This window comes from Sminthopsis crassicaudata, chromosome X, assembly GCF_048593235.1.
Source record: "Sminthopsis crassicaudata isolate SCR6 chromosome X, ASM4859323v1, whole genome shotgun sequence".
Taxonomy (NCBI): domain Eukaryota; kingdom Metazoa; phylum Chordata; class Mammalia; order Dasyuromorphia; family Dasyuridae; genus Sminthopsis; species Sminthopsis crassicaudata.
In genome coordinates, this window is record NC_133623.1 from 10,257,216 (window position 1) to 10,283,368 (window position 26,153).

At 42.0% G+C, this 26,153-nt stretch overlaps 1 protein-coding gene across 7 annotated transcripts in view; it reads left to right on the top strand.

The window, feature by feature from the left end:
* Positions 1 to 26,153, top strand: part of DOCK11 (dedicator of cytokinesis 11) — a 199,325-nt gene that overhangs the window by 30,154 nt on the left and 143,018 nt on the right. For 6 of the 7 annotated variants that reach the window (XM_074277422.1, XM_074277424.1, XM_074277425.1 and 3 more), the window contains exon 1: positions 149 to 377. The exons of the other annotated variant lie outside the window; for it this stretch is intronic. In XM_074277422.1, coding sequence (XP_074133523.1) covers positions 276 to 377 — 102 coding nt within the window. In that variant the 5' untranslated portion in view covers positions 149 to 275. Of the gene's footprint in view, positions 1 to 148; positions 378 to 26,153 lie in introns of those variants that run through there. 7 annotated transcript variants of the gene reach the window in all.

Sequence of the window (26,153 nt, forward strand, 5' to 3'; positions counted from 1 at the left end):
ATCCCTCCTCCCGGGCACACCCTCGAGCCCCAGCGCGAGCCCGAGGTCCGGGGCAGTGGGGAAGGGGGAGGAGCCGTGGGCGGGGCCGGCTGGAGGCGCGAGGCCCGCGTGCGAGGAGGAGGAGAGGGAAGGCGAGGGGGAGGAAGACGAGGAGGGCGGCGGCGGCGGCGGCAGCGGCGGCAGAGGCAGAGGCTGAGGCGGCGCCCGGGGCAGCGGCGGCTCCAGCCTGCGCGCCCTGACCCTAGCCGAACCGGGCCGGGCCGAGGCTTGCTGCCATGGCCGAAGTGCGCAAGTTCACTAAGCGGCTCAGTAAGCCGGGCACGGCGGCGGAGCTGCGGCAGAGCGTGTCGGAGGCGGTGCGGGGCTCCGTGGTATTGGTGAGGCGGGGACCGGGGGCAGGCACTGACTGGGGGCCCGACGCCCGGGACCGGCGCCGTCCCCGTCCGAGGCCGAGGGTTGACAGCTCGAGCGCGGGCGGGGCGGGGCACGGTTGGCCCGGTGGGGCGGCGTGTCTGTGTGTGTGTGGAGGAGGGGGCGCGCGATATTGGGGTTTCGGAATGACTCCCTTCTTCTCTGATTCCTTTTTCCCTTCACGTCTCCCTCTTCCCATCCCCTCTCTCCCGGCTCAGCACCTGAGCCCGTGGCAGCTGCAGGAAGGATGCGCGAGGCGCGCGCACGCGCATAGCCGCCCCGCACAGTCGCGGCGCACAAAAAAAAAAAAAAAAAAAAAAAAAAAAAAGAGCCCCACCCAACCCCCCCTGGCTGGGCGCGGTGACAGAGGAAGCTGGGCGACTTCCTCTGGGGGGGGGGAGGGGGCTCTGGCCTCTCCCCCAGCCAGTGCCACCTTCTCCTCGGCCCTCGGGCTTCCTGCTCCTGCCCGAAGCTTGTGTCGCCCCGCTTCTTTGGCCTCCCCCCTCCCCACTCGTGCCAGTTTGTGTGTGCCGTTCGACCGTAGAAGCAGAGGAGGGAGGTAAGGGGGGGACTCTCCGGGCCAAAAGCGACTCCACGGCCATTCCTTTTAATTGGCATGATGGCCCGGGCAGATTTGGCAGCAAAGCCAACATTAAAGGGAGCGTCAGAGCCTGGTGAACCCACACAAGAGTAGGAAGAGGTGACATTAGCGGGAGTTCTGGAGAAAGATCAAAGGTCGGTCGTTGCCTTTGAGATACCCATCGGAGCCCTCAGAGCTGCCACAGTGCAGAGCCTGAGACTTGCACAGACTTTGTTCAATCTCAGCTGGAGGCTTCTCGTGTAGCAGCCCATCTTTGGGATCCTGCTAAGGGGCTTGGGAATCTCCCTCTTATTTTGTTTGATCCCCACTAAGGGTTCACACTTGAAGGCAAACTGCTTCCAAAATCATACTGGTGCGCTTGTGGTACCCCTCCCCCTCAGTGCTCTGGGCTAAAGTACCCAATAGCTGGGTCCAGGCAACTCTCACATTGGGGACCCCCCCCATGAGCATCCAGAAATGCTATCCAAAGGCCTTCCCCAAAGACCATTCATCTTGTACAGTATTTGGGAATGGCATTTATAAGGTTCCCATGAAACTGGTGAACCTCATTCTTAAGAGGTAGAAAGTTGTCTGTTAACACTCTTGACCAGACTTTGGAGTTTTGAAAATAATTAAATGATTGTCCAGATTTTATTTGAAGGATCAAGTTTTATTTGAGTAATACCAAAGAATTGATTTACTGAGTGCACTTCTTACTTACTTGCTCTCTGTACAGAACTCTATTCTAGATACTGGGGAAAAGTTTACAGAAGACAGGGTCCCTGGCATCAGGGAACTTGGGGAGGGATTAGACAAACACAAATGAATACTTGGTTGTCTAAGAGTCCAACACCTGTAAACAAGCTAAGCATCAGGAGAAGCACTTGGGGGTACAAAGAGAGGCAAAAACCACTCCTTGCCCTCAAAGATCACATAGTCTAATGAAGAAACCAATATGTAAATAAGTAGGTACAACCAAGATCTGTTTAGAGTAGAAGCTGGTTGTCTGAAAGGGAAAGCATTAGCTTTCAGGAGTGGGGGGACCTGGAAAGCCCTCCTGCAAAAAAAAAAAAAAGATTGTTTTGGAGCTGAGTCTTGAGAGGAGCCAATTAGGAGGGTGAGGAAGCAGAACATTGCATTTTGGGAATGCCAAGGCTGTGAGACAAGAAATGGAGTCCTATCTTGAGGGAGCTAGTTGGATGCTGTGATTGTAGAGTTCCTTAACAGGAGTTAAGTAAGATACAAGAAGATGGGAAAGGTGGGCAGGGGGGGCAAGTTAGAAGAGCTTCAAATGCTAGAGGGCAAGCCACTTCCTCTCTCTGAGCCTTAATGTTTTCACATATACAATAAGGAAGTAAGGCTATTTTGATATATTCTATCTTGCAGGCCATTTCTAACTCTGAATTGATGATGTGAGTTTGCTAGTTGAGAACTTACTATTCAGAGAAGAATCAGTTATTTTAGTCAGGAAAGAGAATCAGGAAAAGCATAGGGAGACACTTCAGTTAATAGTTCCGCAGCCTCACAGAGGGAAAGGAGATTTAGGGCTGAACAAAGGTCATTGGATTTAATCATTAAGAGATCCCCGATGCCCTTTTAAGAGGGCAATTTTTAGCAGAATGGTCAGAAGAGCCAGATTTACAAAGGATTGAGGAGAGATTGTGTGGTGATGAAGGTTAGCTGTGAAAGTGAGAGATGTTGTGTGGTGTTGTGTGGTAGAAGGGGTCCAGAGGAGGGCTTCTTACAAAGGATTTTTAAAAGATTGACGATATGATGACTTCAAGAGAGGGAAAGACTGCTGGAGTAAGGTCCTGAATGAGAAAAGAGAGAGAAGTATTACTCTTAGTGAAGAGACCTGGAGGAGATGATGCTGAATTTGGAAGAATAATTAAGAAAGCTCATGGCAGATGCAGTAGGAGTCTAGGTCATCTATGGTGGAGAGAGTGTGGTCAGAAGAGAAGAAAAAGGTTTGGGACAGATATTTTGGGAAATGAAATGAGAAAATGCATTATACAGCAGCAGCAAGATTGCAGTTTAAATTATGCATCGTAATTTAGTAGTGGGTAAAATGAGCTCAAGAGCTCTGGAACAGAAGCAGTGAATTTGGATGCTGGAATTACCCATAGGTCCATAGTTGAAGTTTGGGAATGTCATGGGAATAAGATGAGAAGATGACTTGGGATTTTAGGGTAATAATAGTTTGTAAATCATTACAGTGGCAGACGGTGGTACCAAGGCTGGATCTGGAGATAAATGACGGAGAGTGGAGAAATGGCTTGGGGATATGTCATTATGTGAAGTTCAGTTTTGTTTAGTGTTCCTGGTACAGCAGGAAATTGTTGGAGAGTGGAGTTTCTTTAAGTTTGACTTTGACTAAGATCAATGATTACTAGCCCTACTTCTTTTTATAATAAATTCAATTCCTGATCCTTGTGGTAGTGTTTGTATATATATCCCATTTCTAACTCTTCTACTTGATTCTGCTCCTTAACTTGCCTTGCTATTATTTAACTTCCCCCTTACCCAGGAATCCTTCCCTTGTCTTCTTCCCCCAACCTTTCCTTCCCTCTTTACCCCATTCCCCTTAATCTACACTTCTTATCCCATTCCTGTTGATCTAAACACCCTTCTGTATCCCACTTTGTCACCCTTTCTCCCTTAATCCCTTTCCCATGGATTTATACATTTTGTCTCATTACCATAACTCTATACAACCTTTGCACCCCACCTTATCCTATGCCACCCTTTTCCCCTTCTTTATCCCTTTCCCCTTAATCTACACACCTTATCCCACTATAATAGCTCCACACACCCTTCTGTACCCCACTTTGTCCTTTATCCTTTGCCCATTAATCTACACACCACCTCCCACTGCCAAAAATCTACACATCCTTCCATACCCCATTTTATCTTATTCCTTCTCTGTTATTTCTTTATAAGTTTTGGAGGGTTCTCTGCCCTTCATGGGGTATTATTTGTAGTGTTCCCTGTTTAACCCATTCCCGATGTATGTTTTCAGAACAACAAGCCCTCCTACCCTCTCTAATGCTTCTGTATCAGTGAGAGTGGAAATTTTATTTAAATAAGCCAATATCAGAAAAAGAAATGGAACAATCCACAATTTAAGTCCCAAAGGAAAAAGAAATCTCCAAAAATCAGATGGATTTGCTAGAGAATTCTGTCACTTACAGGATGATTAATGCCAGCATTACATGAACTGTTGGCAAAAAATAAGGGACCCTTCTAGATTCTGAAGCAAATATAGTTTTGATACCTAAACCACAGACAGACAAAGCATGGAAAGAAAAAAAAAACTTATCATTATTCTTAATGAACACTAATGGAAAATTCAAACAAAATATTAGCAAATAGAAAATAAAATTTCAAAATTCTTGATCTTGGAGGTAGGACAATAGGTCATAATCATTAATTTAGAGTGTGTCAATATGTAAATAGTAGGAAAATAAAGATTCACATAATACAATGGCAATCAGTCTATATATATACATATATATATATATGTATATATATAAAGTACTTACCAAGTGTCAGACAGTATCAGGTACTTCATTTGAAATTAATTGGACATTTTTCCTCCTTGAATCTCAATATATGCAGTTAGGGTTGGTCTTTGAAAGTGTTTGTTATTGGGACCTTCAGAGTATACAGACAGCTCCATTTTAGTCTAGTCTAAAGCTGAGATTACAGAACAATCAAGGACGTTTTTGAACATGATGCTTAGTGATGTCAAAGTATGACTTTTTGTCTTGTGGAGCCTCTTCTTTTGCCACTAGAATCAATCACTAATGCCACTGCTATAGGAAACTAGTGCTGCAAATATGATGTTATAAACTCCACAGTCTGATCTGTCTTAATGGTGATTACATGTATTTGGGGTAACTGAGTCACAAGGGCTCCAGATTGGGTACTTGTCATGCCCCAAATTCTGGGTTTTAGCTCTTGAATTTGTTTATATCCAGTTTATAATCCTAAATTAGAAGAGGCTGTTCAATACAAAGTGATCTTCCCCAGAAAGATTAACTATAGTAAATACCAAAGTATTTTGTAGTTATAGGAATTCAGTTATATTGCACCTAAAATCATATTTATCATTAATAACTTTTCATATTTCTATAGTGATTGGTACCTAGCAAAGGAGAGTAGGAATTACTTGATTATTTTTCAGTGCGAGGGATTCCCACCCAGAGTACTATGCTATTCTTGAAAGAATACATGGGTCCTTGGAGAAACCAGAGGTCCATGGAAACAGGAAGGGAAGTTAAGCTTAACTATCAGGGGACTTCAGTACAAATCCTTTGCATATTCTATGGTGATATAAATAATAAAACTTGCCCTACAGTGTATCCGATTCCTTGTTAGTTTGAATACTTTCATGGGACCTACTGATAGTCTTCCACAACCCTCCTTTTGGGGAACCCAAGCTGAATTCTGATGTTCCTAGGAGAAACTTTGGTATCATCCACATTTTTTGGATTCCACATTTTTAACAACCATCTGAAAAAATGCTCTAATTCCCTAAAAACTAGAGAAATGCAAATTAAAAGAACTTTCAGGTACCATACCACACACAATCCAAAGAAATTTGCAAAGAGAAGCTCCCAAGTTTGAACTTAATCTTTGTGACTTAGGACTTTGGTAATGGAGCAAAAATCACATTTTGAGAAACAGTTTATTCCACTGGAAGGAGCATAGGATTTGGAGACAGTAGGCTTTGGTCTGAATTCTAGCTCTGACATCAACCAGTTCCATAAGGCTACTCGTTAGCTTCTCTGTGTTTGTCCCTGTATCTCTAAGATGGAGACAATACTATTCTCAATACCTACTCTAGTGGATTAAAGTAAGGAAAGAAATGTGAACCTACATTGTTTATTATTATTATCTGAGTCCAGTATTTTTTCCACTGTGGAGTACTGCCTCCTGTGTGCTATTTTCCTTACTGTAAGCCCAGACCTGCAACATTATGTCATGCTAAATTTTCTGTTTAGAATTTATTTTCCCAATTTAGCCTTGGTGACATGTTATCACTACCATTCAGCTAGGTTCTGAGCAGAATATTCAAAGCACTTAGATTTGTACTATATATAGTACACAGCTGTATGTTGCATCATTACTTCACTAATTATTTTCATGAATCTAATGACTACAACATAACAGACAAGAGTATATTTACATGAATATTATATTGTAGGCACAAAATCCAGTGGCAATCCCAGGGAATAGGAGCCAGGTCAGTTATTGCTAGTAAGTGGTTCTTGGAAGGGGGCTTCTTTCATAGGTCATTTGGGGAACAACATTATTAGCTGAGCAAATTTCTCTAATAAAAGTCTTATTTTTAAGCTATATAGGGAACTGAATCAAATTTATAAGAATAAGAAGCATCCTCAGATTGATAAATGGCAATTTTTTGAGAAAGTAACCTTCACTTTTAACAACCATATGGGGGGAAATGCTGTAGTTTCCCCCAAACTAGAGAAATGTAAACTAAAAGAACTTTCAGGTACCCACATCACAACAATGGAAGTTGATAAGATAAGGAAAATGACAAATGCTGGAGGGCCTATGGGAAAACAGGTACATTTAATGCACTGGTTGGTAAAGCCATGAACTGGTCAAGCCTTTCTAGAAAGCAACCTGGAGCTATGCCCAAAAGCTAATAAACTGTATGCCCTTCTCCCTAGTGATATCTCTACTAGGTCTATACCCTAAAGAGATTGAAGAAGGAGGAAAAGAAGTCATATATACAAAAATATTTGTAGCAGCTCTTTTTGTGGTAGCAAAGAACTGGAAACAGAGGGGGTGCTTATCATTTGAGGAATAGATGAACAGTTATGGCATATGCGTGTGATGGAATACTGTTGTTGCATAAGAAATTGTGAAGGGGATGATTTCAGAAAAACCTGAGAAGACATGTAAACTGATGCAAAGGGAAGTGAGCAGAACCAAGATAATGATTTATACAATAGTAACCAGAGTGTAAAAACAATTTTGAAAGGTTTAGGAACTATGATCACTACAATGACCAACCTACAATTCCAGAAGATTGATGATGAAACATGCTATACACCTCCAGGTAAAGAAGTGATGAATTTGGGGTGCAAAGTGAAGCCCATTTGGCGTGGGGGTGGAGGGGAGGAGCATGGCTAATGTAGACATTTGTTTTGCTCAATTTCACTTATCTGTGGTGAGGGAAAAATGATTATAAGCTGAGATAGATGCTGAAGATCAAAAAGTAATTTTAATGTCAAAGTAATAAATGCAGAATTTAAAACTCTCTATTAAATTAAAAAAAAAGAATTAAAACTTTCTATAAAAGAGGGAAGAGCTATTTGTCCCTCCCCCATATACATTTGACAAACTTGAAGTGTTATTTGTAGGTTGCTTACACATTACCTCTGTACTTGGAAGAGATGCTGCAAATAGTAAGGCACTCAATAAGCATTTGATGCTAAAGGCCATCCTCGTGCTTCAGGTATCCTGAGATGACCTTGTATGCCAGATGCCAGCTGTATTTTCTTCTCAGTTACAGTAGCGGTGGGCTTTACTGGAAGGGCAATACCATCCCCTTCCAGGACTGCTTAGGTTCCATACTATTTCTTTAATAAAGATAGCCTCTAAGACTTTACTTTTTTGTGTTTTGGACCCCTTTGGAAGTCTTGTGAAGCCTGTGGACCTCTGCTCAAATTGAGTTCTTAAAATAATTTAAGGAAATGCTGAATTTTAGTTAAAAGATAGTGAAAATAAAGATGATTTTCCCTTCCACTGAATTTCACAAATGCCCTGACATCTCTCAGGGGATCTGTGCCCTCTAAAAGGGGCTACAGAACATCTTGAATCTTTGCCCCATTTCCCCCACTTTGCCTGGAATGATTAAGCTGATATTTAGGAAAGGACTGAAGGCACAGCTCTGTCTTGAAGGAGCAATTTGGGGGGAAGTATTTAATACGGGTGAAAATATGGAATGCTCTGGAACCCTTGAGAAGTTGCACAAGAAAATCAAGTCCTGTTGGCCCAAATGGCCTTATGCCATGCTTAGGTTTGATAGGCCTGATTCTCTTCAGGTTACTTTTCCTAATCATGCCAATCTCTGGGCTCAGGTTGCATTATTCCCTGTGATGCTACCTCAGGTACCGGAACCCAGGAGGCTACCTTCCTGAACTTCTCTGAACTCAGAGCAGCCCTTAATTAGCCATTTCCTTGGGGGGATGCGGATCAAAGCCAGAATGGTTTCTCTTTAGGGATTTCCAGAAACCAGAGACACCTCATCTTTAAGCTGCTTTGAGGCAGAAGAGAATATTATTTGTTTTCCTGGAAGGGCTTCCAAGCAGTTCTCTCAATGGCAGTCTTTTCCCATTTTTTAAAACTACCAATGTAGCCCTTCTAGACATTCTCTAGTCATTTTCAGCTCTCGGAGTAGGGGTTCCTGATCTGGGGCTCCATGGATCTCCAAGGGCTATGTAGATAAGATTTCAGAAGGTCTGTGAACTTGGATGCGAAAAACAATTGCATCTTTATTTCCACTGTGTCTGACTGAAAATTTCACATTCCTTTCAAGGATTTAAAAAGCTGCCTCTGAGAGGAGGGGAAGGCAAGCTTCATTAGACTGGCCTGCTGCAGGGGGCTGGAATACCCAAAAGGTTTCCTCCAACATAGAACTCTGACTTTGCACTCACAGCTGATGGATTAATAAGCACACAATCTTGCATGTGGAGGGTACTTCATACATGTGCTTCAATTAATCTTTGTTGAATAAAAACATCATTGATTTGCTTTCTGGTATTTAGTGGGCACCTGCTTTGTGCCAGGCCTTGTGCCAACCGCTGGGAAGCAAATTTAAAAAAGGAGAATCTTCTTTTAAGGAGCTTAATACCACTGGGTTCTCAGTTCTCTTCATTCTAAACAATCAGTAGATGGAACAGAAATTTAAATTCAAACAATATGGAAGTAGATAAAACGATTTCCTTGGGGAAGAATAGTAGTAACTGGGAGGAAAGAGAGAGGATCAGGAAAGGACCTTCTGTAGGAGCCCCCCCCCCCAAACCTGAGCTTTTAAGGAAGTTATGGTTTCTGTGAGGGGAAGAAGGGAGGTGGGAGTACATTCCAGACTGTGCAAAGGCAGCCAACTTGTAGACAGTGATGGATTGGGGAGACCGATGAGGAATGAGGGAATGAGTTAGGACAGTCTGGACCCAAGGAATAAAGGGAGCTAAAGATCCAGATGTGAGGCGGTGACAGAAAGCCAGGCAGGTTTCTAGGCAGCACTTGAGACAGAACAGAGAGTTCAAGCCAGCACGCTATTAGAGCAGCTCGTGAGAGCCAAGATTTAGGCAAAACTGTTCTCAGCCAGGGACCTTCTTCCAGAATAGGGCCAGACCCGCTTGGGGCGGGCAGAGCATGAAGCACCAGAAAAGGCTTTTGTGGAGCCATGGCTACCTGGGAGAGTTATCACAAGGTCAACGGGTAGAAAAGCGGGCCATCAGTGAGGACTCCATGGCGTTCTTTTCTCTCCCCACCCCAAGCCATGCCCAGTGGGTTGGTTTAGATCTAGGAATGTGGGAGCCGAGTGGTGGAGCTCCCTGCTCTGTCTCACTTGGTGCAGTTGATTGAGAGCTTACAGTTCTAGGCAGAGTTAGAGGTATTTAAAGGGATTAATTCTCTACAAGGAACTCAGTGGCCATCAGATAAGGTCCCTGGTCCTCTTGAATTCAAGGTGTTTAGAGAAGATATAAAGATACTTAAAGATTCCTTCTCCTATGGAGTCTACAATTTGGTAGGATAGGGCAGTAGTTTTCGAATTTTTGTTCTAAGTATCTTAATATTATTAAAAATTATCGAGGATCTATTCAAACAGTTTTTGTGTATGTGGGTTAGATTTGTGGCTAACTTAGAATATTTGAAATAAAAACTAATTTTAAATTGTAAATCTTCTGAAAGGGTTTCAGAGATCCCCGAGGATTCCCTGGACCACACTTTGAACACTGGGATAGCTAATACTTGTGCTCAAATAACTGGCACAGAACACAACAGCATAGCCTAGTGGAGATGTACTTGTGAGTTGTGAGGAAGCTGAGAGAATTTCTACTTGAGATAAGCAGCCAAGGTGTCAGGGACTAGAATTAGAGCTGATCTTAAAAAATCAGGATTTGGGCAGTGGAGAAGAGGGAGTAGAAATTCCAAGTGGAGGAAATGAATGGAGCAATCAGTGCATCAGGCAACAAGCTTTTGTTAAGTGCCCACTGTGCTCCAAGCTTTCTGCTAGATGCTGGGGAAAGTGGCAGCTCCTGCCCTCTAAGAGCTCACCTTCTTTCAGAGTCAACAATGTGAAGATAAATAAGTACACACATAAACGATATATAAAATAGACAGCAGCTATGGGAGGGAAGGTAGGAGCCGGTAAAGGTGCCAGGAAAGGCTGCATAGAGAAAGATAGCTTGAGAGAGGTAGAGCTGAGGAAGGAGCACTTTCTAGACCTAGAGATGGGGAGTCAGAAGGGTCCTCTCCCTCCAAGCTTGCTTCCATTTCCCACCCCCCCAGCCATCATTGAGGGGAGAAATCATTGTGGATAGGGGAACATCAGCACCTATTGCTACCAATAGGCAGATCAACGCAGGAGCTCTGAAAGTGGCAGCATGTCTCAGACCTTAGGTCTTGCTGCCAATCTTGGCCTTGGAACCATTATGTAGAGAAGCCACCCAGCCATCCTCACCAAGTGCCAGCCCTGGCACAAGCAAGCTAGCCTGAATCAGTCAGGCAGCTAAAGGTGAGATCTAAGGCAGTGTGTGCTGGGTGTGTCAGGCCAGTGCCTTCTCTCAGGTATGTATGAGGATAGCCCAGGACCCTGAATCCAAGAGTCCTGGGACCGGTAACATTCCATAAGAAAGCCTCTGTTTTATGACTATATTCCATGAGACTTTTCCCGACTTATAGCTGAAACCTTCCAGTAGATTGGGAGCTCCTCGAGGGCAGGAACTGGCTTTTACCTTCTTTGTTTTCCTGGGTTTGACACAGTGCCTCGAACACTGATGAGGGAGAAAGAGAAGGTGTTTGGCCTAGGCTTCACAGTGTAAAAACAGTACGTCTACATGAGGCTGGAGAGGTTTACCCAGCTTGTGGAAACCAAGATGCCTGCAATTTGTGGTTCTCGAGCTTATTTATCTGCTGGCACAGAATTAATTTATTTTATGTGCCATGACTGGTGGGATACATGGGAGAGTGGGGTAAGTTCTGTACAACTCATAGCACACTTAGCTGGAATATCACAAAAGAGAACACTGTTCTAGAGGCTCCTGAAGTTTTTGGAGGTGGTGAATGACATGGCCAGGCCGGCGTTTCAGGAACGACGGTGAGCGTAGTATGTGTTCGGGCAATGGTGACTAGATCGATTTTGCTTGTACATATGTGACATTTTTCTCCTCAGAGAGGTGGGATCCCAAGTGTGAAAAGGCCTTGGATAGGAGGCTGAAGAGTTTGGAATGGATTCAGTAGGCAGTAGGAAGCCACAGGAGGACTAAGTGAAATGAGTGTTTGGAGGGTGGAAAGATAAGAAGTGAGGAGATTGACCCAAAGGTTTCATTAATGCGCTTTGGAAAATGAAGGACTAAATAAATGAGGCATGAGAGTGGTATAGACTAGGAGTGGGGAGAGATGAAAGAGATGTTATGGAGTTCGAATCTTTAAGACTTTGCAACTGACGGGATGTGGGAGGGCAGGAGGGGAAGTCAGCTGATTCTGTGCTTGGATGATTGGGAGAATGGCTTTAATAAAAATAACAAAAATATGATTTTTTAATAAAAAATAGGGAAACGAGCACTGGAGAATCACTGCTGACTAAAAGAGAAGCATGGCTAGTCTATGGGGTGCAGCTAGCCCTTGCTCTGCCCGCCTGAGTTCTGCCTCACCTTCAAGGCTCTTAGTTGCCATTTCATACATCATTTCTCTGATAGGATGAATTGGAGGAATGTTTACGTTCTCATTATTTGTTTTTTGGCGGTATGTTAAGGTTCTTGTGTGCAAGAATGTTATACAGTTCAACTGCAAGCAGAATGTTGATATGGTGAGCCATCATAGACCTTTCTTGCAGAAGTTTGCTTGAGAACGAATGGGGTTTTTGCAGATTCTCAGGGCTGCAGATCCATTTTGCTGATGCCCAGAGTGTGCCAGGACCTGGCAAGTCCATCTGCTGTCTCACTCCATACCACAAGTGACCATCAGCGATTGCCCCCAATTCATCATTCTTACATGTTGAGTTTGTCTTCACAGGAAGTCATGTGTTTACCTTCCTTGGCAGTTAATGTTGAATTTCCAATGTGTACAGTTTCTGGCTAATGTTGGAAGCTGTGGAAATATAATTCCCATCATATTTATTTTAGTAATTGTTGAAATCTCTTCTTGGAGACAGAAGACTTGGCTTCTGGGCCCGCTTCTGCCCCAATGAAATATGTGACCCTGGGCGAGTCAGAAGAAACTGGGCCTCTTTTCTGCAGTTGAAAAATGGAGTTGACAGCATCTGTGTCTACGAGGAAACTGTTTGTTCTTGGCCTGATGCTGTTCTCTTTCCTTAGGAATCTGGGGAAAGTATGAGGTCAGGCTGATGAGAGGGAACAGAACTGGTAACGATATCGTGAGCGGGTCCAATGCTGATGCTCCGGCCAAGAGCAGGCTTGATGATTTTGAAAGCTGTTTGAATAGCTGACTATAAAATCTCAAGTGGCCTGCTCTAGCAGTCTGGAGAGATGTTCAGGATCAGTTTTCGAGTGTTAGTTTTTATAGTTTTCTTAAGCAGGTCACCTTATTCCAAAAGAAAGACTTCTCTTTCTTTCTGTATTTTCATATTGATGAAAGTGGGTAAGTCAAGTTGCCAACTTTATACTTTGCAAATAGCTTCCTGTTCACACTTTGAGAAGAGTGTTCGTGGTGTGACTAGCATAATAGAAGTGTTGCTAGAACAAATTTATTTTCATATTTTAATGTTAAAATAATGCCTCCATTCACTTCCCCTTTTCTCACTCCATGGGATTCAGTTTTCCTTATTATTCACATCATCTATCATATTGCTAGTCTTCTCAGTGGGTTGGAGTAGGGAACTGGAGGGAAAGAGAGAATTTTGGAACTCCAGATTTAAGAAAAAAAAATTGTCACAATACACAATACATTCAAATAGTTTTTAAATTGTTTGCCTCTTCTAATGTGACAATATGAAAAAGACCACGATAAGTGTCGCTGTCCGCTTCAAGGCTCTGCCCTGGGTCTTTTTCTCTTTTTCTCCTCTCTTCTTTGGTGATTTCATCAGCTTCTATGGGTTTACTCTCAACACTCCCAGATAATTCCCAAATTTACAAATCTTTCCCTGATTTCTTTCCTGACTTTTAGTTGGGTAGATAGCGATGTGGGAGATCTCGGTGTGGATGTCTAGCCTAAAGACTTCTCCTTAAATATTTCCAAAACCAAACTCGTATTACCGTCCCCTTCCCCTGCCCATACCTCCTCCTGACTTGCCTATTTCTGTTGACAGTTCTACCATCCTTCTCATCATCCAAGTTTGTAGCCTGAGAGTCATCCTTCATTCTTTTTCTCTCCCTTAGCTCCTGTGTCCAGTTGCCAAGACTTTTCACTGCTCTCTCTGTAATATCTCATATCCATCTACCTAGCTGCACCATCATAGTTTGGGCCCAGCCCAACTCCCCAGCCACCCCATTGATATTCCTTAAAGGCAGAAATTTCCCTGCCCACCTCTGCACAGAAATCCAAAGTGTTTCCTTTAGCCTTGGAGATATAATATCCAAGTGTTGATAATGATGTCATTTATTGGCTCCTACTTCTAGGTCTAGCCGTATATCTTAGGACTTCCTTTCCTGTGCTCTCCATTCCAGGTACACTGGGCTGATACCCGTTCCCTATACTTGCCATTTGACCTGCCGCTTCCAGGCCTTTGCACAAATAACACCCCATTTCTAGAGTGTACTCTTTCCCTGCTCGTGTGTCTGAGATTGCTAGGACAACCGAGGGGCCTCTTCTGACCTGAGATCCTTCTTGCCTTGCTGGTTCTACTGGTCTCCTGGGATGTGACTTTGGATTATGCTGTATCTGCTTATCTGTCTACATGTTGTATTCCCTTCCTTGCTCCTGGAGGCCAAAGAATGTTTTGTTTTGTTTTTTTCTTGTGTTCTTAAGCACTTAGCAGATCACCTGGCATATAACTGTAGGTGTTTAATACAGATTTGTCCAATTGAATCAATATAGTGTAGTGGGAAGAAGATGAATTTGAAGCCAGGAGGCCTGATTTCAGTTCTGGATTTGCTGCTTCCTACCTGTGTTACTCTCTGGATAGGGCCAGGGCACTGACCTGCCATAGGGCCCAAACTATGATGGTGCACATAGGTGGATGGATATGAGATATTACAGAGAGAGCAGAGAGGGAGCTTTCAGTGTCAGGGCAGGTCAGCCTCAGTAAATAAAGGAGGTTATTGGTAGTGGTCTCCAACCAATGGTATCAGAGAGGGATAGCAGTAGAAGGTTTCAAATCAGAATGCTCCTGTAATGGGCAGAATGGAGGCTTTGGAGGAAGGAAAGTGGTCATTCCACTGTTCTGCGTAATTTGCTATTGGATGGCCCATGTAAACACTCATTTAAAGAGGGAAAAGATGAGGATCAAAAGAGAAAGGGGTGGAGAAAAGATTTATCCAAGGTCAATGGGTAGTAAGGAATAGGACTGAGATCTGAATCCATATCCTCTGACTGCAGCTCCACCAATCCAGGGAACCTTCCACTGTATCACACTGTCTCCCTAGGTTTGCTGTGGCTGCCCCTTCATGATATTTCAGCACACGTCTTCCTGGGACAGTTGGGGAACCAGACAAACCGAGCATACACTTTGTTTCCCTAGACTTCAAGCATCAGCCTGAGTTCACCCAAAAGACTTTTCATGTGATCCTGGGAACAGGTGTCTCCATAGGGAGGGCCTGAGCCTGGGAGTTTACTGCCCCATACTGTCCCATTCTTACAGAGACAACCCCTCTCTCTCTCACTGACCCCGAGGCAGCAGGAGAGCAGGACCATCCCTATTCTCAAAAGCTTGGTGGTCTGCTTGGGAAGAAATGCTTACTGGACCAATTTATTGTCAATTACTGTATCATTTGAACTGAAAAATATTTAATGGCTTTATATTACCCAAAAGAATTCTTAAAAAGCCATCTTTCTTCAAAAAGCAAAGTCTTATTTTACCATCTCTAAGAAATCACTAGCAGTATAATTGCTTATGGTATCTTTTTTCCCTTTACCACATATACTATTTATTTTTAACATTCATTTTTGAGAAAATTTGAGTTCCAGATTCTCTTCCTAACTCCTGTCCTTCCCCCTTCCATTGAGAAGGCAAGACATATGATATCAATTATACATGGGAAATCATGCAAAACACATTTCCATATTAGATGGTGCAAAAAATAAGCAAGACAAATTTAAAAAGCAAAAGTCATGCATCACTTTGCACTCCAGAGTTCATAAGTCCTCTCTGAAGGTGAAAAGCATTTTTCATCATAGGTTCTTTGGAATTACCTTACGCCTGGAGTTCCTGTCAGTGAGCTCAGTGAAAAGACGGGTGAGGGAGTTTGCTTGTGAAGAGAACCGAGGGTGAAAATGGTCCCTGCTGATTGGAAATGAGAGAGATCCATCTTTTTAAAAACACCATGATTTATTAATACTTTTGACAGCCTACTCACTTCCCAATTACTACCAGCGTTCCCACCCCTCAGGAAAGCAAAACAAATTAATACATTATCCATTTCTGACAGTATATCAATGCTTACCATGTACAAAATTGAGTTCATTATCTTTTCGCCAAAATCTTCCCCCTTCATGACTTTTATATTACTGAGAAAAGCACCATCCTCCTCCTAGATCTCCAGACTCCACCTAAGTGGTCTCCTCAACTAGGTGAATAGAGCTCTGGATCTGGATGCAGGAAGATCTGTGTTCAAATGTAGATTTGAACACTTATTAATCGTGTAATCCTGAGCAAGCCTTTGTTTCAGTTTCTTCATCTGTAAAATGGGGATAATAATAGCATCCCAGAGCTGTTGAGAGGATCAACTAAGACAACAGTTGTAAAGTGCTTAACAAGGTATGTGGCACATACCGGGTGCTTAATAAGTGCTTGTTCCATTCTTCCCTTAGGAAGCGTATATTAACTGAACTCAAGTCCAACTGTCAGTCCTCTTAAGGCACAGATTATTCTGTGTATTGTTCAAATTTTATATTGTGACTAGATCTTTTCAATAAAGAACTTGGGGAAAGCCAAAGGAACCTATTTTTATCTGGGGCAAATAATAACATAGGTAGGACAGGGAGAATGTTGTAGTGATAAGAGTTGAAGTTGAAGTCAAGATACTTAGTATCTGTGTGACATTTAACCCTATCTGGGCCTTAGTTTCCTGGAAAATGGGAGGTTTGGAATCATTGGCCTTGGAAGTCCCTTTCAAATTGAAATCTATGAGTCTGTTTGAAAATAGAATCTGTGGAAGGACTTTGCTTAAAATAGTTTTATGCAAATCCCCTTTGCGTTAATTGATTTGGGCATGTGTTTTATTAAATATCAGTTTTTTGGTTTTCCTTCTATGTTTACTATCTTTGATGACTGTTGTATATCTAACAAAAACTTTAAATGGTTAATTTGAAATGGATGTGTATTTGTGTGTGTATGTGTGCATACACACACAAATACACATCCATTTAAAGTATGTGTGCATGTATGAAAGCTTCTGTCTTCTCTCTGCACTTTTGCCCCTTAAGTGTTATTTGTAAACAGCCAAAGACCAAAGAGTCAGAGTAGGTCTTAGATTTCCAGGGCTTCCCACGGCTTAGCTTTGTAGGAAGCAAAGTTGATTTTGAAACAGATGCATTTAAACCACTGGAGAGAACTACATCTTTGCTTCTGCAATTATCCCTACCGAGATAGATGGTCCACAGGGAAAGCAGTCTTCCCAAATCAAATTTCCTATAAATGAAGTCTTGGGAAAAGCATCACTAATCTTGGTGCTTGATTCCCTAATAGCAGGTCATCTGGTGGATATAAAGAGAGTATGATGTGCAGAAGGCTATCATAAACAAAGGGAAATATTTCCGGTGTCTGGGACCAATCCCATCAGCGTGTCCCTAGGACAGAGCTGCAAAGCAGCTAACCACTCAGATCCTGATTATGAGCTCCTTGGGCTATGACACAGGAACATATTACTCTTCATATACTTCCCTGATAAAGAGTTGGATAGGATGCCTCCATAGTCACGTGATAACAGAAGAGAATGTGGGACTGTTGCACAGTAAGAATCCACAGAAAGCCCCATCTTGAGGGAAAGATTGGCTTTTGAGGGGGTCCTTTCTCAGACCAGGCTGGGGTAAAATGCAGTTTTACAATTCAAGCAATCATCATTGTGCTTCACTTCAGGCAGCTATAGAGGGAGATCTGGCACCCCCCCCCCAGATTTTTTTTCCTAAAATAAGACTTATGAAGGGCGTTGAGGACTCATTCCTAGGTATGTGGTATTCTATAAATTTCTCAGATTTTGGATTGGATTTGTTGGAATAATATAAAGGATTATGTAAATTAGAAATAATTTGATGATTTCATATTTTCCACTTAAATTCAAATCCTGGGGCATGAGAGAACTCTAGGTTCTTAAAGGCTCTGTTAATGGAACACAGGTCTTGACAGGTTGTCCACCGTGCTAAAAAGGTGTCCATGGACTTGAGGAGTGCCTGTGGCAGCCATCCAAGGACTAGTTTCACTAGTTCCTGGCTTATCACCATAGTGGTAGTGATCAGATAGTGAATTTTTTAAGGCCCCAGCAACTTAATCCATCAGTCAATGAAATAGCATTTATTAAGTGCTTACTGTGTGCCAGACCTATGCAGGGAATAAAAAGAAACAGCAAAGATAATCCATGCCCTCAAGGATCTGATAATCTGATGGAGACCACATATATAAATTGATCCATATGGAATTGGATCAATAATATAGAGCCTGGAGGGAAAGCCTCCAATATGAGGTGTAGTGCTTGAGTTGAGTCTACAGTAAAGTCAGGGATTCTAAGAGGCTTTAAGCTTCTTCCCAACATGGAGAGCATTCCAGACATGGTATACAGACCAGGTAGAAGCACTGGTATGGGACACAGAGTTTCATGTGTGAGCAGGAAGTAGACCAGTATGGCGGAATCAGGTGGAGAATTTTAAATGCCAGTCATTTTCTATTTGATCCTGGAGAAAATAGAGTCATGAGAATATTCCAAATTAGAGGGGCATTATATGGTCTGATCTGCTCTTTAGGAAACTCACTTTGGTGACTGAGGAGAGACTTGAGGCAACGAGTCCAATTAGAAGATTCTTGGAGTGGGCCAGGTCTAAGGTGATGGAACCTGAATGAAGGTGATAGCTGTGTGAGTGCAGAGAAGTAAGGGGTATCGTAGACCAAGAGATGACGAGATTTGGCAACTTATTGGATGTGTGTCATGGAGAAGGGAGTTGGGGTTGGTGCTGGGTTTCAGACCAGGATGACTAGAAAGACAGTGGTGCTTCTGTTGAAATAGGGAAGTTGAAAGAAGGGGAAAATAGTGGGTTCTGTTTTGGATATATGGATTCGGAGGTGTCCATTCAATTTGAACTGTTAAGTGAGCTGTTGGTGATATAGGACTACGGTTCATGAGAGAAAGTAGAATTCAATAAAGAGATCTGGGAATCATCTTTAGGAAGAGGTTATTGAACCTACGAGAACTGATAGAAAGTATAGAAAGGAAAGAGAAGATAGGGGCAGCTAGGTGGTGTAGTGGATAGAGCACCAGCCCTGAATTCAGAAGGACTTGAGTTCAAATCTGGTGTCAGACACTTCACACGTCCTAGCTGTGTGACCCTGGGCAAGTCACTTAACCCTAATTGCCTCAGGAAAAAAAATTGAGTAAGAGAGGATAACCAGGGCTAGAGTCTTGGGGGACACCCACAGTTATTGCTTGTGACCTGGATGAAGGTCCAGGAAAGGAAACTGAGAAGGCATAGTCAGACTGGAAAACCAAGAGAGGGAAGAATCACAAAAACCTAAAAAAGAGGAAATATTCAGGGAAAACAAATGATCAACAGTGATGATAAACACAGCAGCCCTGGGAGTGGCAGTAACTAGCTCCCAGACTATTCCTTCCTCCAGTCCAACCCTCCTGGAAGCAGCTCCAGTTGCTTCCCATCCCTACCAAGTGCCATCCAACTTCCTCACCAAGAGCGGACAAATACATTTTGTTGAAGCAGTAAGCACAAGGGAGAGACAGGAGGCTGCATGTGCCAGGGAAGTCAAACTACTACCATCTCTACCACCATCACTATCATTTCTCCTTAGATGCTGATGGAGACGGCTCAGGACCGTGAGCCTAAGAATCTTTGCAATAACAGTGTCGCACAAACCACTAGTCCAGCTTGTATTCTACCCATCATTGAGTGGAGAAATCATTGTAGAGAGGGGGGCCCTGTCTTGCCTCATTGTCACCACCACCAACTGCCCACTAACTACCACTAACAGGCAGAGAGGCACAGGATCCCTGGGAATGGCATCACTTCCCAGACCTAGGGTCATGCTGCTAGCCTAGACCTCAGAGCCAATTCCTGCAGAGAAGGACCCAGCTATGCTCACCACTTGCCACCCACAGGGCAACCAAGCCAGTCCAACTCTAGCAGTAAGACATCCAAAGTGAGAGCCAGGAGGCAGCATTGCTCCCAGACTCTAAGGACCATGGGACCTTTCCATGTGACTTACAGCTGAACTCTTCCCTAGCTGGCTCTTTTCTCCCTTATTAGATTGGAATCTCCCTGAGAGCAGGCACTGTCTGATCTTTCTATTTGTATTCCTAATGCTAAGCATGGTGCTTTGTATATAGTAAGCACCTAATAAATGCTTTGTTCACTCATTCAGTGCCCCAGTAAAGGGTAAAAAGGATGAGGACTGAGAAAAGGATGTTAGATTGGGCAATTGTAAGATCCTTGGTAATTTTTTGTTTTGTTTTGTTTTTGTGAGGCAATTGGGATTGACTTGCTCAAGGTCACACAGCTAGACATGTTAAGTGTCTGAGGTCTGACCTAACTCTAGGGCCGGTACTTTATCTGCTGTGCCATCTAGCTGCCCCCATTCTTAGTAATATTGAAAAGAGACCTCAGAAAATGTGAATTTTTTGAGGGTAGATACTGTATGTCTTGTTTCCTCTTTGAACCTTGAAGTAACACGCACCCTTACATTAGGAGTCTCAGTGAAGCTTTTAGGCCTGGGCATGCTGGTAAATATTTAACAAAAGGATGGGTTGGGATGGGAAGGGAATGTATTCAAGAGACCTTTTCAAGTTTAATCTGCATTATAACATTTTCTCTCTCATGCTTTCTGAAGTCTATACAGTCAACAAAACAAGCCCTGATTTGTAGAGTTTGTGAATTTCTATGAGGTAAAAACTGACACTGAAAACCATACTTCTCCCAGAGTCCTTTGTATTAGCTCCAGCAAAGTCCTGATTTTAGGGAAGACTGCTACTTGAACTGAAGGAAAGAAAGGGTTCTGTAAGGCAGAAATGAAGTTGAACTATATTTTGGATTTGGAGTTTATGCAAGCATTTGGCATGTCATTTGGATAACCTTTGGGTTCCATTTTGGCTGGATCATAATAGAAGATGTTAAGTCTGGGTAGGAGATTGTGGAAGGTCTGAAATGTCAGGCTGAAGAGTTGATATTTTATCCTAGAGACAACACAGTGAGCTCCTGAAGGTGGTTTTGTGGGTGAGGAGCAGGGAATTGCTGCTGGAGTTGTGGAAGAAGGGAAATCAACAGAATTTGACAATTAAATGGTTTCAATTACACTACAAGGTATTATAACTGAAAAGGGGATCACTTCAAGCCATGGATGCTGGATTTCCAGTGTTTTTGGTGAAAAATAACCTCCTTGAATGTTTCTGCCAACCAGTTGTATCAGATAGGTCTCCATTTGCTACACAGATTTCATGATTTAGAAGCACCATGGAAAACCTTAAAGAGCTTGTGAAGTACTGATTGTTATTGGTCGCTTTTGAAAGGTGAAGAAGTGGAATGCCCATCTTTGCTATCTTTGCTTAGTATTCCTTAATGTGCTGTCTGAGAAATCATCCAGTCCAACCCACTCAACATTTGGAGGAGGGAATCAAGGCCTGGAGCCACATATTATGGAGAGGGAAAGATTCAGAACAGAAATTCTGTGATTTTTTTTTTAACATCCTACATGTTTGCCTATCCTTCGTACATCTAATCTCAGTCCTAAGGAGGTTTCAAGGTAAACAAAAACTTAGAAAAGATGTGAATTTTACTTAATGAAGAGGAGGTGATGAGAATTGAGAGTTGGAGATGAGAGTACAAAATTTGGCCCCTAGGAAACAAGGAAGGAGACAAGCATTTATTAAGTGCCAAATACTGGGCTAAGTGGTGAAAGAATAATAACAAAATAAAAAGAGCATTCTGCATTAACTTAGGGTGGGTTATGTTTGGGGCAGCATGATCCAGAGATCCAGCTTGGAGGCTGGAGCCGAGATTCTATTACCTTGTCTGTGGGATGGTCTGTCATAAGGATGGTATGGAATAAGTTGACATAAGTTGACATTAATTGTTTTGGTCAAAATCAGAGGACTTTGTGACTATCAGCTATTATTATTTTTTTCCCTGAGGCTGGGGTTAAGTGACTTGCCCAGGGTCACACAGCTAGGAAGTGTTAAGTGTCTGAGACTAGATTTGAACTGGAGTCCTCCTGAATTCAAGGCTGGTGCTCTATCCACTGTGCCACCTAGCTGCCCCTATCAACTATTATTACATAAAAGTATTTTAAGGCTTAAAAAGAGGTCTGCCAAAATAAAATGGGAGTAGTGGCGGTAATGATTCAGGACTTAGAGATACAGAGAAACTGGAAGGAAAGAAAATAATCCGATAATTTGATATTTCAGAGGGAAATTGACTTATGCTTAATTTTGAAATGCTTTGGTTGACCATTTCTTTGTGAGCATGTTAATATGTTTTGGGGTTCTACTTGGGAGTGATTTTGGAATTATGACTACTCTTCTTCTAACAATATTCGAACCCAGTGCATTTTTTACTCCATATCTGGCACCCACTACTGTAAGCTACTCTGCCTTCCTTGACTTCTATAGCTTTTTTTTTTAAAAAATTGGGGTTTGTTTCAAACCACAGACTTTCTTTTCTACTTGTATTTTCTCCCTAATTTTAAGTCTCCTCCATTGTGTTTTGGGGTTTGCATTTTCCCAGTGGCCCACAACTGACCTCCACATTTGGGGGGGGCATTTATGTCTTAGTTCAGCAAACATGTTAGAATTGTTGGAGAGGATATCCGGATCCAAGAACATCTGGGGCTGTGGTCTGGGAGAAGGAAGTAAGGAATTGAGTGGTTAGAGCACTACCCAGGGCAGCTCGAGACACATGCCCTGTTAGAGGAAGAAGTGTCTGCCTTTTTCATGTGATGCCATCTCTTTCAGCTGTTGGGATGTTGTCTTCTTAGGCGAGTTTGTCCAGATTTCTCTTGGCTCAGGGTGCTGTTGTTAGAGTGCTGGGCCACCACGATTGACTGCCCAGTCAGCCTGGTACCGAGTATAGATGAGGAATCCATGACAAACTGCAGTGGTCCTTTTCTTCTTGCCATTCATCCCTTCCTTGCCCGCACACCTTTCTCAAAGTGGCCAGCAGCTGGCTACCCTTTGGGGGGTTTAACTTTCTCTTATCTTCTCTCGGGTTCCAAGAGAAATGATAGGATTTGGGAAAGAATGGCTTACAGATCCTCGAGGGGATTATTTATCCAGTGATGATTTTGTTTCTTCTTCCTTCAAAAAGACAGGTTGGTCAGGATTGATTTCTTTGTTAAGTTACTTTTTTGTCACTCTGGCTTTGTTTCTTGTGGGCCTACGTTCTCTACTCCTGTTCTATTTGGTGCCTTGTATTTCACTACTGTTTTGTCTGGGATGATAGGCAGCCTTTGGGTTGCCATATGTTTAGAGGAATACTGAACTAATATTAAGCATTTTGGATTTTGGATAGAAAATTCTAGATAAAAGCCATGTATTCTTTTTAGTGCGGGAAACTGACCCTGAGACTTGAGTTATTGCTTACTGTGGTATCTATAAAATATGGGGATCATATGGATGAAGATGAGAGGAACGCTCACAAAGCTGGGTATTTATTCTAGCTGTGCTTATTTTATGCAGCAGATACAGTCCTGAAAATTGGTCTCAATCCATTTTTGTGTGTGTCGAATCATTTAAAATGTATGGGAGTGGGGTGGGCGGTGGAGGCTGCGTGCTGCTGGAGAGAGAGAAGAGGACTTGGAGCTCTGCCATATTGAAGTTTGAATTCATCCTCTGATGTTCTATACAAAATTGTAAGAGATTAGAAAAAAGGGAACATACACAAACGTGGCTTTAAGCAGCATTGGGAAGAAAACAAATGTCTACTTGTTTATCCGTTGTTACAAGTGATAGCTTGATGGGTAGGTGAGGAAGAGTGAGGGAAAATATATTGAGAAATGAAGGTGATGTGGAAACAAAATAATTTAATTTTTTAAAAATGTTGAAAATATAAAATGTTGCTCTTACTGGTCCAATTATGAATAGAACATTTTCTAATTCTCTTTGTTTTCCTTGAACATGTTGAGCCCTCTGATGTTGCTAGACAAGGCAAATATCTTTTTTTAAAATTAATTTTATAATTATAAAAATTTTTGACTGTATATATGCATGAGTAATTCTTTTATAATATCCCTTGTATTCATTTTTCCAAATTTTTCCCTACCCTAGATGACGGGCAATCCCATACATTTTACATGTGTTATAGTATATCCTAGATACAATATATGTGTGTAAATCCAATTTTCTTGTTGCACGTTAAGTATTGGATTCTGAAGGTATAAGTAACCTGGGTAGATAGACAGTAGTGCTAACACTTTACATTCACTTCCCAGTGTTCCTTCTCTGGGTGTAGTTGTTTCTGTCCATCATTGATCAACTGGAATTGGATTAGCTCTTCTTGTTTGTTGAAGATTTCCACTTCCATCAGAATACATCCTCGTACAGTATTGTTGTTAAAGTGTATAATGATCTCCTACTTCTGCTCGTTTCACTCAGCATCAGTTGATGTCTCTCCAAACCTCTCTGTATTCATCCTGCTGGTCATTTCTTATATTCCATAACCTTCATATACCATATTTTACCCAACCATTCTCCAATGGATGGACATCCATTCATCTTCCACTATGAAAAGAGCTGCAAGGCAAATATCTTAACCTCTCAGCCTCAGTTTCCTCATCTATAAAATAGGAATAATAACAGCCCTTACTTCACTGGATTATTTATAAGAATTAAATGAAATAGCATGTAAAAGATCTTGCAAATCTTAAAATGCTATTTAAATGCTGTTATCATTATTAATTTTAACATTATTAGCTACTCAGTTACCACGCCCTATCATTTCTTCCTCCACAACATCTCTCTTGTTCTTCACCTACTATCTTCTAACACAGTCATTGGTCTTATTAAGGTCTTCCTCTCTTCTCTCTTGGACCATTTTTGATAATTTCTTAATTGGTCTTTTTACTTCCAGTCTCTTACTTCTCTAATCTATCTTGTACACAACTATCAAAATAGTTTCCCTAAGACAGGGATTCTTAATCCTTTTGGTGTCATTAATAGTCTGGTGAAGACTAGATGCAGTCGCAAAATATTTTTAAATGCCTAAAGTAAAATGGATAAGTTTACAAAGGAAACTAATTATTTTGAAATACAGTTCTTAAAATATTAAAAAAAAAACTTGACAAGTTTATGTACCCCAGGTGAAGAACTCCTATTTTAAGGCATGGATCTGACTATATGCTTAAGTACCTTCAGTGGCTCCCTATTTCTTCTAGAATAAACTAAAAACTCTTATACCTAACACCTAAAATCTTATAGATTTGGTTCCATCATGCCTTTCTAAACTTATTCCACATCTTTCCCTTTCATGAGTTCTGTGTAACAGCCCCATTGAACTTCTAGCTATTCCTCAAATTGGACAAGTCATCTCCCCTGTCTTTGGATTTTTTTTTCCTCAACTCTGCCTCCCTTAATTCTTCCAAGACTTGACTCGGATTTTTCCTTCTTGAAGACTGCCTTGAGCCCTTCCTTCTCAATTGTGATGCTACTCTCTCTCCTCAAATTATTTTATGTTTACTTCTTCATGTACATGTGTTATAATAAAGGAGAATCCAAGCTCTTTGAGGGAAGGAGCTGTTTCATTTATCTCTGTGTTCCCCAAGGTCTAGCACCATGCTAGAAGTTGCTTAGTAAATATTTGGGGAATTGGATTTAATTGAAGTCTACGTCTGCCTCTTTCTTCCTCTGTCATTTCCTGGTAATGTCCTTTTTTATATGCGTGACCTTACCATTGAATCTGAATCCTTCCAGACTAATATAACAAGTTATCCTTTATCTCTTGTAATTTAGGATTGGAGACATTGAGTTTAGCATGAGTTGGGTACACCCATAGAGAAACGAAGCAGATTAATGAGATGCTTGGCAGTGAAGAGTTGTTTTAACTCTTTTCCAGGCTCAGACATACCATTTCACAAACAATTGCTTCCATGATCCTTTGGAGATTTGAGTCTATTGAAGTCACTTGGGAGTAGCAGAAAATACAATTTTAGTTATTCTTTTTAGCTTAATACTATTTTAATGTTTAAAAATATCAGTGTCAATAATATAGATAGATAGATAGATGCATATATATATACACATATACATATACATATAGCATCTTAGACAAGAAGTTGATGTTGTTTTTGGTTGTTTTCACTAAAAAATCACAGAACACACTTCTATGGCACTTTCTAAAAGCAGCTAAGAGGGCAGTGCAGTGCATAGAACACTGGGTCAGGCAGACCTGAGTTCAAATTCAGCCTTAGACCCTGACTAGCTCTATGATCAAGTCACCCTCTACCTCAGTTTCCTCATATGTAAAATGAGGCTAATAACAGCACCTACTTCCCAGGGTTGTTGTGAGGATCCAATTAGATCATATTTCTAAAGCATTCAGCATAGAGTAGGTGCTATATAATGCTAGTTGTTATCACTGGTGC